General features: G+C 39.2%; 1 protein-coding gene across 1 annotated transcript in view; it reads left to right on the forward strand.

The window, feature by feature from the left end:
• The window catches only part of LOC140549750 (uncharacterized), a 34073-nt gene that overhangs the window by 13681 nt on the left and 5940 nt on the right, over positions 1-14452 (forward strand). The window contains exons 4-6 of the mRNA XM_072673496.1: positions 1149-3136; positions 8330-8391; positions 10237-10350. Coding sequence (XP_072529597.1) covers positions 1149-3136; positions 8330-8391; positions 10237-10350 — 2164 coding nt within the window. The remainder of the gene's footprint in view (positions 1-1148; positions 3137-8329; positions 8392-10236; positions 10351-14452) is intronic.

Raw genomic sequence — 14452 nt, forward strand, 5'->3', positions numbered from 1 at the left:
ATGCATTTATTTATAACATTAAATGCTAGATACGTGCTAACAGTGGCTACTTGTGCATCTTTCTCACGTCGTACTCTCTTTAAATGTCTCTTTTAAATGTATATGGGAAAACACTGGTGTAGCCTAGCAGCGCCTTTCTTTTTAAAATGTCATAGGATGTCTGTTTATCTAGGCATAGTACGAATATCGTAGGGTGAAGAGAGATTGGTACATGACAAACCATGAACGCACATCCTGTTGTATCTTTTTCAAAAGTAAAACCTATGTTAAAAAAAAACGGGTGTTAGACAAATTCAAAACCCTAAAAGCTGTTACATAACTGATTTTGTGTGTCAGTTTTTGTAACAAATCTGCTCTTTGTTTACATCCCCCAAATTATAAATGAAATCCACCTACTTTAGAAAGCCTTTCAAGCCTAAACCCAGTGGCTAATTTGGAGAATGTAGTCTCATGTAGTAGCATTTTATTTATGATAATGCTGGATAAAATAATATGGTAATCAGTGGTATATTTGTATCTGAATGTGGAAAACATATATTCCAGTATTAAACTATTATTATATTTTAACATAAATGTACACAATTGGTCTCTGTGTGTGTTCATCATATCAATTAATATCAGACATCAGTTCATCACATCAATTATAATAAAAACAAATTCTTGTTGTTCTTATGTTTTGGTCATATTTAATTTAGTATCATAGATCAATGAATAATTGGATTAGGTATTGTAATCCTACAGTAATGTCATAAACACTTCAGTTTAATGTTAAATTATTGATTATATACTAATTTGTTCTACACATTCAAAGTTTTTAAACATTTACTACTGATGGCCATTTTACTTAACATGGATTTTGCTTCTGAGAAAAGGAAACTGTAATGCTTGAGGTTCATTGTTTGCCACATGTACCAAACTGTTTACAGTTTGACACTCAAAGGCTAGAATGGTGGCACATTTTGTGAGCGGTTTGTCAGTGAAGTGTATTGCATGTATGTGATAATAAATAATTCCAATAATTGTTTCCACATTTAAATTTTTTTTTTTTTTAATAGACAGTTTCTGATTTTCTCCTGTTTTACTTTATTAATATGTCACTGTGTTGGTGAATTTAATTGAATTTCATTGTCTTTGTTTCTCTTATACAGAATGATCAAGTCTTTTGCTGCTCATGGGTTCTCTATTTTGTCTACCTGTTAAATACCACCAAAAACACCACAGAAAGGGATCTCACAATGCTGTCGGCGGAAGAGATCAAATGTGAGGATGTAGTTTCGAAAATTTACTCTCCAAAAGAACAAACCCCAGACAATACAGGAAAAGAGATGCATCATCACTGCTCAGACTGTGGGAAGAGTTTTATAAAGCGGAGTGCTCTTCAAATACACCAGCGCATTCACACAGGAGAGAAACCGTATTGCTGTTCAGAGTGTGGAATGAGTTTTAGAAAGAGTGGCACCCTCAAAACACACCAGCTCATTCACACAGGAGAAAAACCGTATCACTGCTCCCAGTGTCAGATGAGTTTTAGAGACAGTGGCAATCTCAAAAAACACCAGTGCATTCACACAGGAGAAAAACCGCATTATTGCTCTGAGTGTGGGAAGAGTTTTAATCGTCAGAGTAATCTCCAGAAACACCAGCGCATTCACACAGGAGAGAAACCGTATCACTGCTCAGAGTGTGGTAAGAGTTTTAGAGAGAGTGGTACCCTCAGTAGACACCAGCGCATTCACACAGGAGAGAAACCGTATCATTGCTCAGACTGTGGGAAGAGTTTTAATCAACAAAGTTCTCTCCAAACACACCAGCGCATTCACAGAGGAGAGAAAACATATCCCTGCCCAAAGAGTGGACAAAGTAGTCTTGAAAAACACCAGGGCATTCACACCGGAGGGAAACCCTATCAATGCTCAGAGTGTGGGAAAAGTTTTAATCAACAGAGTGATCTCCGAAGACACCAGCGAATTCACACGGGAGAGAAACCATATCACTGCTCAGACTGTGGAAAGAGCTTTAATCAACGGAGTTCTCTTAAAAAACACCAGCGCATTCACACAGGGGAGAAACCGTATCACTGCTCAGACTGTGGAAAGAGCTTTAATCAACAGAGTGATCTCCAAAGGCACCAGCGCATTCACACAGGAGAGAAACCGTATCACTGTTCAGAGTGCGGGATAAGCTTTAATCAGCAGAGTTCTCTCCAATCACACCAGCGCATTCACACAGGAGAAAAACTGTATCACTGCTCAGAGTGTGGAACAGGTTTTAGAGAGAGTGGTACCCTCAAAAGACACCAGTGTGTTCAAACAGGAAAGGAACCTCACTACTGCTCAGACTGTGGGAAAAGTTTTAATCAACAGAGTGCACTTGAAACACATCAGCAAATTCACACAGGAGAGAAACCATATCAGTGCTCAGAGTGTGGGAAGAGTTTTAGAAAGGGTAGTACCCTCAAAAAACACCAGCGCATACACACAGGAGAAAAACCCCATCACTGTTTAGACTGTGGGGTGAGTTTTAGAAAGGGTAGTACCCTCAAAAAACACCAGCTCATTCACACAGGAGAGAAACCTTATCAGTGTTTAGCATGTGGGATGAGTTTTAGAAAGAGTGGTACTCTTGAGACACACCAGCGCATTCACACTGGAGAGAAACCATATTACTGCACTGAGTGTGGGATGAGTTTTAGAAAAAGTAGTACCCTCAAAAAACATCAGCGAATTCACACAGGAGAGAAACCGTATCACTGTTTAGACTGTGGGGTGAGTTTTAGAAAGGGTAGTACCCTCAAAAAACACCAGCGCATTCACACTGGAGAGAAACCTTATCAGTGCTCAGACTGCGGGATGAATTTTAGAAAGAGTAGTACTCTCAAAACACATCAACGCATTCACACTGGAGAGAAACCGTATTACTGTTCTGAGTGTGGGATGAATTTTAGGAAGAGTAGTACCCTCAAAAAACACCAGATAATTCACACAGAAGAGAAACTGCATCCCTGCTCAGATGTCTGGGAAGAGTTTCAGATGAAAGAATCTCCAAATTCTCCAGTGCATTCACACAAGAGTGAACCCATTTCACCGGTGAGAGTGTGGGAAGAATTTTCAACATTTAAATTGGAAGACACACAAATGCATTAAGAGGAAAGTAAAATAGCTTAAATATTTATGATGGTCAAACCAGAACTGTGAATAGGGCAATGTATATTTAAATCTTTGAAACTGTAAATATATGGACACACATGATTTCTTTTTTCACATGATGTAGTGTTAATGTTGTTTTTTAAAAAAAGTGCCATGTGGACTTTTGGGTGAATGACCTTGACTGATGTGGACAACTCGTGTACACCCTTGTTGCCTTGGAGTGAAACTGCTCAGCATGTTTAGAGGTGGTTGAGCATGATCAGTTCATTACATGTGCACATCATTGGGATAAGCAAACTACGTGGAATTCCGTGTTTTGGCAAAGTTTTTACACAATTGATGGCTTTCAACTGTAAAGCACAGTTTGTGTTGACAGAAAGCAGCGCTGGCCCCATACAGACAGTCAAAAAACATCCTGTTAAAAAAAAAACTGTAAAAGCTAAACATTGGTGGAAGGGTGCTGCCTTGAGTTTTATGTCAATCCTGGATCCTCAACAGCATGTATTATGAAGAACTTGATGAAAATGTGTTCTTTGCTTTGTTTGTGTACCACATTTACCACACCTTTTCAAGTTATTTGTTAATGCATTTTTATTTAGTTGATTTTAAAATGTCAGCTTTACTAATGTATTTAACATCTAAAAATCAAATGTTAAAAAATACATTAAAACCAAAAATAAATAATATTAAACCTTTCCAGTTTTCATTATGTAAACCCTGTCACTAGTGAAACATGGTTGGAAAAAAATAGCAGGTTCTTGCAGGCAGCCTTTTTATTAAGGGTGAATAAATTGAGCTTGGGAAAGAATGAAAACAATATCCATGTTCTTTTTTTTAAAGTAAAATTGAAAATGCACTTTCTCTAGTTTTGTATAAAACCATAAAGTAGGTCTAGTTTAGTTTGAAAGAAATTTACTATTTATGTACTGTTGGAAATATGGACTTGTCATATACCGAACATGATTTTTGCACATACTGCTAGCTGTTTCAATAAATGGACACTTTACACTATATATACCTAAGTCTTTACAGCATCTAGACAGGTTAAGAATTCTCTTGTCAATTGTCAGTGTCAGTACATACAGAGAGTTGATGCAAAGCACTGGTAATGCTCAAAAACAGAACATGCCTCTGCCTTTCTTGTCTTGTAGCCACGCCTCCATGTTAGTTCCAGTCTTGTGCGTGATCATGTGCACAGTGGTATGAAAAGGTTTGGGCACCCCTGATAATTTGGACGATTTTCCTTTATAAATCACTGGTTGTTTGGATCAGCAATTTCAGTTAAATATATCATATAGCAGATGAACACAGTGATATTTGAGAAGTTTTTTTAGAATTTACAAAAATTGTGCAATAAATATTTCAACGATATTAGTCAGGTGCATAAATTTGGGCACCCCAACAGAAAAACTACATCAATGTTTAGTAGATCCTCCTTTTGCAGAAATAAAAGCCTTTAAATGCTTCTTATAGCTTCCAATGATAGTCTGGATTCTGGTTGAAGGTATTTTGGACCATTCTTCTTTACAAAACATCTCCAGTTCAGTCAGGTTGTCTGGCTTCCGAGCATGGACAGCCCGCTTTAAATCACACCACAGATTTTCAATAATATTCAGGTCTGGGGTCTGAGATGGCCATTCCAGAACGTTGTTCCTTGTTCCTGCCTTAGTAGATTTTGAACAGTGTTTAGGGTCGTTGTCTTGCTAAAGTATCCAACCCTGGCGCAACTTCAACTTTGTCACTGATTCTTAAACATTGTTCTCAAGAATCTGCTGATATTGACTGGAATCCATGCAACCCTCAACTTTAACAAGATTCCCAGTACCTGCACTGGCCTCACAGCCCCACAGCATGATGGAACCGCCACCAAATTTTACTTTGGGTAGAAAGTGGTTGTTTTGAAATGCTGTGTTCTTTTTCCACCATGCATACTGCCCCTTGTTATGTCCTAACCTAAATTTTAGTCATCGGTCTACAGCACCTTGATGAAGCTGGCTTGTCTAAATGTGCCTTAGCATACCTCAAGCGACTCTGTTTGTGGCGTGTGTGCAGAAAAGGCTTTTTCTGCATTACTCTCCCATGCCTGCCTGAACTAGAACTGTGCCTGTGGTCTTCCATTTCCTCGCTATGTTCCTCACAGTGGAAACTGGCAGTTGAACAATCTTTGTTTTCAGGTCATTTGTGAGTTGTTTTGAGGCTCCCATGTTGCCACTCTTCAGAGATGATGCAAAGAGGAGAAATTGCAATTGCAATTGGCCTCCTTAACGTCCTTCTCAAAATAATTACAATTCTTCTCACATGCTGAGCAGTAATATGGTTTCTCAGTGTGAATGTGCCAGTGTTTAAAGAGATTACTCTGTTAATTAAAAGCTCTTCCTTCAATCTGAGCAGTGATATGTTTCTCTCCTGTGTGATTATGTTGGTGTATTTTGAGTTACCACTTTCTCTACAGCTCTTTCCACACTCTGAGCCAATATTGATACGATTTCTCTATAGTTTTAAAATTACTCTCTGGAGTACTACACTCTGGAGATTACTCTGTTGATTGAAACACCTCCCAAAATGATGAGCCATGATGAGATTTACTTTTTTTTGTATTGTTTTGTGATGGTCTGCAAGATGTGATTCTGTGGAGAGAGGATGTTGTCTGACTACTGGGGCTTATGGAAACTACATTCTCACATTTGATATCTTCTGAAGACAACTTTGTGGTACATCTTGGTGTTTCTTGAGACAATAATAGAAGTGAATGTTGCAACAGCAGACTTGCAAAAACAGTGGCAATTCAATTCTGGAGGAGAAACAAAATGAGTAAACAGCATGGTGTTCTGAAATTATTGTATTTAGTTAGATAGACATAGAATATGTGTGCTCCACTCAGACTACAGAAACTTTAGGTCACAACAGAAAGTTAAGGTCACAAATTACCTTCTGTGCTGATTATTCTTGATCTGTCTGCACCATTTGACACTATTGACCATGACATACTCCTAAACTGGCTATACCACCCCATTGGACTCACGGGTCCAAAGTATGTTTCTATTGGCAACATGAGATCCCAGTCACGTGCACTGTGACCTGCGGAGTGCCCCAGGGTTCTGTCTTTGGCTCTATTCTATTCAACTTAAACATGCTCCCCCTTTGACATCTGATAAATCACTATGAAGTTTGATTTCATTGTTACTCTGATGACATGTCTGTAATATAATATTGCCAATCATTTCCTCCAAATCGCATCCACACCTATTCTCTATAGACTTCACTGGCTTCCTGTCTCTGGTAGGATTGAGTATAATGGTTCTTTCCTAACACATCAGTGCATTTATGGAAATTCCCCTCCCAACCTAAAAGAACTCATCACGCCACAAGCATTATCATGACCCCTTCATTCTGTAAACTCAAACTGTCTCTCCGGTCCTTGAACAAAACTCAGCACCATGGGTGAACTTTTTTAAACATTTATTTTTACTATATGATTCCTAATTTGATTAGTTGATTTTTATTTTATTGTTTAAAAAATAGAGTGCATTATAAATAAAATGTATTGTTATTACATCTTAATGTTCAAAAATATTTCTCCACAAGTTATTTGTAAAGACATTGAAAACAGTGTGTAAATGTGTATATACGTTCTTTACCTTTAGCAGTGCAGCTTCTTTTTTTTTATTAAGAACAGTGGGATCATCTTCTCAGAGAACTCACACTGTAAACACCTGATCACTGTGGCTCAGGGGTTAACCCATATTCTCAAAAAGCTTGCCTGCTGCATGATAAATGGCTTGGAAAGTTGGTGTTGGCTTGAAAATTGGTTAAAAGTTGGTCTATTTGCTGACTGGCCAGTTAAGTAGTTATTGACATTACCAAAACAACCAGTATCTGAGGAGCTTTAGTGGTTAGAAAAAAGATATACAGAACAGTTTTATTACAGTATTGAATTAATAACATTGCAGTTTTTAGTATAAGTGCTTGTTATGGCAAATTCATCACATTCAGGTTCCAACAGATTATTACTGCATTATAACTATCCCAAACACCCAGATTGTCTTTAAATTAGCCTGTGTTCAGATATTACCCAGCCAACATGCTCATGTGTGGCTCACATGGGTGGAACATGAGCTAGGAGGGTTCTAGGTGGGCATGGGATCAGAGTGGGTTTGTACATATGTTTTTATTTGGACTCATTTGGGCTTCCCCAATGGACCCAATCATTACAGCCCACCTTAATCTTTCATGGCTCCCATCTAGGGCCCAGATGGAACCCCTTTTCAACCCCTCTTGGTCCCATCACTGACCATGGTAAGCATCCATATGTGGAACCAACATGGAACCTGAGGACAAAACATCTGGTTCCCAATTGAGCTACCCATACAGGCCCCACATGGACATGTTAACTGGGTAACTCTTTTTGAAATGTCCTTCCAGGTGGACACCAGGAGTCTTGTTGAACACATATTCTGTGCATTCCCAAACATGCCTTTTCCAGTTGTTTTTCTCTGCTGATGCAATGAAGACAATTCAGCTGAATATTATAATGAATTCCCATCTGATTTCTAGTCTGCTGTTCTTTTAGCTCTAGGACCTAAAACTATATCATACTTCTAATTTCACTTAATTAGACCTTGAATGCAACATCTTGTTTAAAACTATGAGGGTACTACCTGCTTGCCTGCCTCTTCTTTATCCCCTGCAAAACAGTACATCCAATTCAACATTTTCTTCAACTTTGCCATAAGATTGTTTATCTGACATGCCCATTGCACTGTTCAAGGACAGTATTTAGTTATGGATAGAATGATAAATAGCATTGTTCTACATCAAGTTAACTGCACACACAACACATTAAAATAATATTGTCATGACTGGCTAGGACAATGACGGGTGAACACTCGCAGGGACGGTGCGATGCAAGATTTAATAAAACAAGCAGGGGAAAACACAAGAATGCAGCAATAACAAGGAATAATAATTAAACAAAACAAACGTGACAAACTAACATGGGCAAAACATGAAAGCCACCTGAGACTGGTAGGTAGCCAGAAAGGCACGCGAGACTGGGCAAAACAAACAAAGGAGAGAGATAGACTAGAACCAAACATCACCGGCAGGGCCAGTGAAACAAAACAAAGGTTAAACCGCGCTCGTCAGGCGCAACTAAGCTTACTTGACCTAACTTGGAACTAAAGGATTGGCCGCCGAATCCTCAAGGCGACCAAACAGCAAATCAAGAAGCGATATACTCCTGAACGTGAACAGACTCACATAGACGTCCTCGAGAGTCGAGTGGATGAGTAGTAATAAGCACTTGGGAATGATCATCGTGTAGGTAGGTGGTGCGAATATTTTTCCATTTTTTCCCCCACGGAAGAAGCGTGAAAGAAAAAAAGTTTCCCCCCTTTATTCCTACCCTAGGGTTATGTAGGAGTGTGTGAACATTAAGATAATTCTTTATTAAGCCCACATTAACAAATGTAACCCTTTTAAAGGAATATACAGACAACATAAAAATATACACCACCGGCTGAGACTAGATTCTGTCCGTTCCCCTAGATTCTGTGAGTTCCCCAGGCAGCATATGGCGGATTCCTATCCTACTTTAGCTTTTTTTTTCTCATGTTAGGTATTTCTCACGCGACAGCTGTACTGAAGACCCACAGTGTAGTCAAAAAACAAGATCATACATTTTTATGCTTTGACGTTTGCAAGAAACATAATACGGTATAGATTTCCATAAACCAGCTGTTGCTCTCGGTCACACATGACGCCACTGTAGGAGCTTTGGAATTTTTTAATTAAATTTACCCACAGTTTTCCAGGGCGTGTGTGTGTGCGCGCGCGCGTGACAGCTGCACCAAAGACTCTTAGCCAGAGAGAAGCAAAGTCGTAATTTTTTATGGTTTGACGTTTGGGTTTGAGGAAAGTAAGGCGTACGTTTTCATCAAACGGTTGTCCCTTTCTGTAAAACGTGACAAAAACATAACCGTAAATTGTCGGGGGTGACGTTAAAAAAGTATTGGGATAGAATTGTTTAAAAAAAACCTCTGACCATAGGTCTTCTGCACATCGCCAGCGAAAGAGCGGCACCCACACACACTTAAAAAAAAAAAAAACTTGGATTCCAGCTAACTTCCCAAAGAGGTCGATCTTGAAGGAGGTCAACTACTTTCACCAAGGAAACATACATTTACATTTATGGCATTTAGCAGACACTCTTATCCAGAGCGACTTACAAGGTAACCCGTATTACAGATGTGGGCCAGTGTAGTGTTAGGAGTCTTGCCCAAGGACTCTTATTGGTGTAGCACAGCACAGTCACCCAGACCAGGAATCGAACCCTGGTCTCCCACATGGTGTTGTTGTAACACAATGGTAGGTGGTGGTGTTATCTGTTGCGCCACACCAACCACACGTACGAAGCATGCGTTCGGATAAACCTGCATTTGTACAACGCACCCGTTTCCCTGTGGCCTAAAACGTTGCGGGAGCAAATGGTCGTAGATGATCTCAGGCTTTCGCCCGAAGATATTGCAACAGCTCAAAATATTTTCGAAGACTGCAACGTTCCTCCGGAATACTGGGCGGCCGTTATCAGAGAGGAAAATCGTGTCTACAAATGTCGAGGGAAAAACCTCCGGGGGATAAACATGATAAAGAGGATTATGCGAAACAAAACGTCACGCTGGGGACTTTGATTTCCGGTACTCCGATAGATTGTTCAATCGACGTCAGATTAAAGACTTTGAGGAAAAATGGACAACAACGGGGAACGTTACGTTGTATTTCGCAAGGACATCTTTTCTGGGAAGGAAAGGAACTGTAACCTGGCCAATGTGACGCTGACTGAGAGACAGCTCTACATGCTACGCTGGTTCAGACACGAAACACGAGACCCACCGTCCACGATTCGGGCTTCTCTGTGTCTGTAAGGAAAGGAGGGCTGATGAGCGTTAAGGTGAGATCCGCCTTTCAACAACGACGCATAACTCTGATCATCTCAGGCTATACGGAGCACAGCAACGCCTACAGAGTTCAGCTGGAGGTGCGAACGGCTGAGGTCCTACATCAAGAAAGCCTGTGTGAAAATGACGAGGAGCAATGATTCACTTTTCCGCTCCACTCGAAAATGAGACTGAGGAGATCATTGAAGGTTCGCTGCTGGAATCTGAACTTTTAGACATCTATAAAACGACCCGTCACTTTTTGACCGGTAAGTAAAAGTTTTGTGTTTGTTTGTTTTACATTAATCAGCTTCTAGGATCTGAGAATGTAGAAAATGTTAAAGAATCGGAGGTTGTTGATGATGATGAGGTGAAGGGTGAGGAGGTCGACGTGAAGAAGAAGAAGAAAAAGAAAGTTTCTAAAACATGTCTGGAGAGTGAAACGGGGAACCAAGAAATGATAAAATGACAGAAATGTCAAAGCTTTGGATTTGTAATGAGTATCCTGAAAAAGTTTTACGACCAGCTGCGAGACGATTTGATGTCTGAAGAATCTTCGTCTGACTATCTTTCCAAAAAATCCCTTTTGAGGCGTTGATTCGTTATTTCCACTCCACCGAGGAGTTTAGTGATCAGTGTGAAGAGGCTGCTGCATCCCTGTATAACATTCTAATGAAGCCTGATGTTGGTGAAAAATAAAAAATGCTGCTGCTACTGTTACCGCTTTGTTTTTCTGCACGCTGTCATTTCCTTTAATAAACATGTTCATCAACTCGTTTTCATGTTTTTCAAACCCACAATGGTCACAGAAATAACTTGAATCTCACAAAAGTAATAATAAATAGAAATTCTACGAAAATTAACAAATGAAAATCCGACATTCATTTTGAACCATGCTTCAACAGAATTATTTTAAAAATGTAAACTCATAACAGGCCTGGACAAAAATTATGGTACCCCTGAAAATAATGTGACCAAAGGGACATGGGGACATGTTAAATCAAGGTGTGTCCACTAATTAGCATCACAGGTGTCTACAACTTGTAATCAGTCAATGGGCCTATTTATAGAGCTACAAGTAGTCTCTGTGCTGGCTTTCATGTTTTCATGTTTTGTATTAGTAATACAGCGTATTATTAAGTATGGTATTTAGCATTTTTAAAGAATCCATATTATATACGTATTTGTTTTTGTTTTACTTATTTTACTTTTTATTTACTCCTGAGAGAATATTTTATTCCGGTCGAGGCATTTTTGGCGGTTAAAAACGGGACGGAATGGCGTAGCTGGGTTGGAAACGCCATCCACCGTCAAATTTAAGTGATGAAAATGAAAAGGGTTGCGAGTGTAAGGCCCGATTTAGGCCGAATCCCAAAGCTATACATTTAGACACTTGTCCCAGAAACAAATGATTTTGACCTGATCCGCGGTTACCGGCGTGTGCACCGATCAGTTTAACGGTCGATCCAGTCTCCCGAACCTGCTTAGAAGAAATCCATGGAACCGGTGTTTGTGAATGGACGTGATAGGACATGCGTGTCTAACCCCCATAAAAACAGAGTGTCTCGTTACAAAGCAGACGCTCTAAGCAAAGGGACGGATGCGCTGGCCTTTGGACCTTCTACGAATAAGAGGTAGAATCAGCTCCTGCCTCCGCACTGATGAGTTCACACGCCAAGTATCCGCTGAAACGTGTGGCCGTTAAACTGATCGGTGCACACGCCGGTCACCGCGGATCCAGTCAAGATCATTTATTTATGGGACAAGTGTCTAAATTTATAGCTTTAGGATTCGGGTCTTACACTCGTAATCCTTTTCATTTTCATCACTTTGACGTAGAATCTTAAATTTGACGATGGATGACGTTTTCTGCCCCCGCTATGCCTTTCAGTCCCGTTTTTACCGCCAAAAATGCCTCGATGGGACTAAAATATTCTCTCAGGAGTAAGTAAAAAGTAAAATAAGTAAAAAATAAATAAATAAATACGTATATAACATGGATTCTTTTTTGTTAAATATGCTAAACACCATACCTAATAATACGTTGTATTAATAATACAAAACATGCTATATATGATTAATCAATGTAGTTAAACAAATTTACGTCAAAAACATGATAGATATGGATTTGGAATAATAAAATGCTTTTTTTTGACAACGTGCAGAAAAACAAAGCGGTAACAGTAGCCGCAGCATTTTTTTTTTTTACCAACATCAGGCTTTCATTAGAGTTTTATACAGGGATGCAGAATGGGAATGTGCTGTCACGTGGGGTTTGACATCACGTGGGAAAAAATTGAATATTCGCACACACCTACCAACGCGATTGGGAATTTCCCTACGTGACGTCACGCGGGAATTGTCACACGTGACGTCACGTAGGGAAATTCCCAATCGCGTTGGTAGGTGTGTGCGAATATTCAATTTTTTTCCCACGGTAGTAAATCTTTTTGGCATAAAGTGGTAGTTCTTACTACTACTAAATCAGAGAAAACACTTCCTCTAACCACTGCAGTGCTTTCTTACCTAAAATTGAGAGGATTTTCAAATCAGTCAATGCTGCTGCAGATCAACGCATTCACACAAGAGAGAAACCATATCACTGCAAAGAGTGTGGGAAGAGTTTTAGTGAAGACAGTACTTCCCAAAAACATTAGCACATTCACACTGGAGAGATACCGCTCATAGTGTGGGATGAGTTTTAGAGAAAGTGGCAACCTAAGAATTCACCAGCGCATTCACACTGAAGAGAAACCGTATCACTGCTCAGATGGTGGGATGAATTTTAGTAGTTGAGTTGTAGCCTCAAACACATCATCAAATTCATACAGGAGAAAACCGTATTACTGCTTACAGTGTGGGAAGAGTTTTCAGCACAGTACTCTTAAAATACACCAGTGCATTCACACAGGAGAGAAACCATATTACTGCTCAGAATGTGGTAGAAATTACCGACAGTGGAATTTTAAGACACACAAATGCATTAAGGAGGTGCAAATTTAACACATGAAGTGTGAGGAAGTGGGCTGGCAAGATTACATCTGACCCCTCACATCCTGGACACCTCCTCTTCCAGACACTCCCCTCTGGTAGAAGACTGCGGTCCGTCAAAACCAGCACAACACGCCATGCTAACAGCTTCTTCCCCAGAGCTGTAGCGCTCCTCAATCACAGTGGTCACCTCCCACTGTAAACCTCTAAACTTACAACTGAACTGTACCAAACCGGACTGAACAGCTATTTTGCACTCTGCCTATTTGCACTATGACTATTTGCACACCTGTACAGATGTTCTTTTCTGTAAATATATTTTCAGCTCTTTATTACCTTTAGTACTTTTTACTTATCCCCTACCCTATTTATTGTTTAGTGTCATTTTCCTTTAGTTTAAGACTGTGTTCTGTGTTTTTTTGTTACTTGTCATACGTGTTGCTCTCACCAAGACAAATTCCTTGTATGTGTAACATACTTGGTGAAATAAAGAGATTCTGATTCTGATTCTGATTCTAATTATTAGGCTTAAAAAAATAATGTGAACAATGCAATTTATATAAAAAATTGAATATTATGTTGAAAAAATATACCATCATGTAATAGTAATGTCAATGATTATCTTTTGAGGACCTGTTGTACACATTTACAGCTGGTTGAAATCAAATGGCTCATAACACTTGTTCATCTAATCAGGACAACCTACACATTCATTAAAATGGCTAACTGCCAATTCTACTAGATCAGCTAGCCCACCCTCCCTGGTAGAGCGATACTGGTAATGCTTTTTTTGGAGGTCATGTTATTAGAAAAGTAGAGTGTGAACTTACTGGAAACAGGTAAGGACTGTAGAAGTTAAAGTGCAAATTGTAAAATCAATCGATTTGACTGGCAGCACAACAGGCATAGAGGGTCTTCCAATGTATATATTCCAATGTATATATTTTTTAAAACTTTGTAAATTACTTTTTTCTTTTATTAGTAATAAAGTTGTAAAGAATATAAAGCCTTTTAAATGGTCATTTTATGTTTTTTGTACAAATGTGAAATGAGGTTAGGGTAAATTCAGTATCTTTTAAAAGGTAGGAAGGTGGAAAATGCACATTTTAATGGTCTATTTTAAAGTAATTCAGACTATGTATTGTTTATGTATTCAGGCATTGAGAATTTATTGTATACATAATCATACTGTTGATGAGAGGTCAACGGAGAGTGTTCAGACTGGTTGGAGCTAACAGAAGCACTATGATACCTCAGATAACCTGTGCAGAAAAGCATCTTAGAATACACAATACATCCAACCTTGAGGCAGACAATGTTCAACATTGGGTTCCATTTCTGTTGGCCAAGAACAGGAAGCTGAAGCTGTCTGATAAAGTC

The sequence above is a fragment of the Salminus brasiliensis genome, chromosome 2 (assembly GCF_030463535.1).
Source record: "Salminus brasiliensis chromosome 2, fSalBra1.hap2, whole genome shotgun sequence".
Classification (NCBI taxonomy): domain Eukaryota; kingdom Metazoa; phylum Chordata; class Actinopteri; order Characiformes; family Bryconidae; genus Salminus; species Salminus brasiliensis.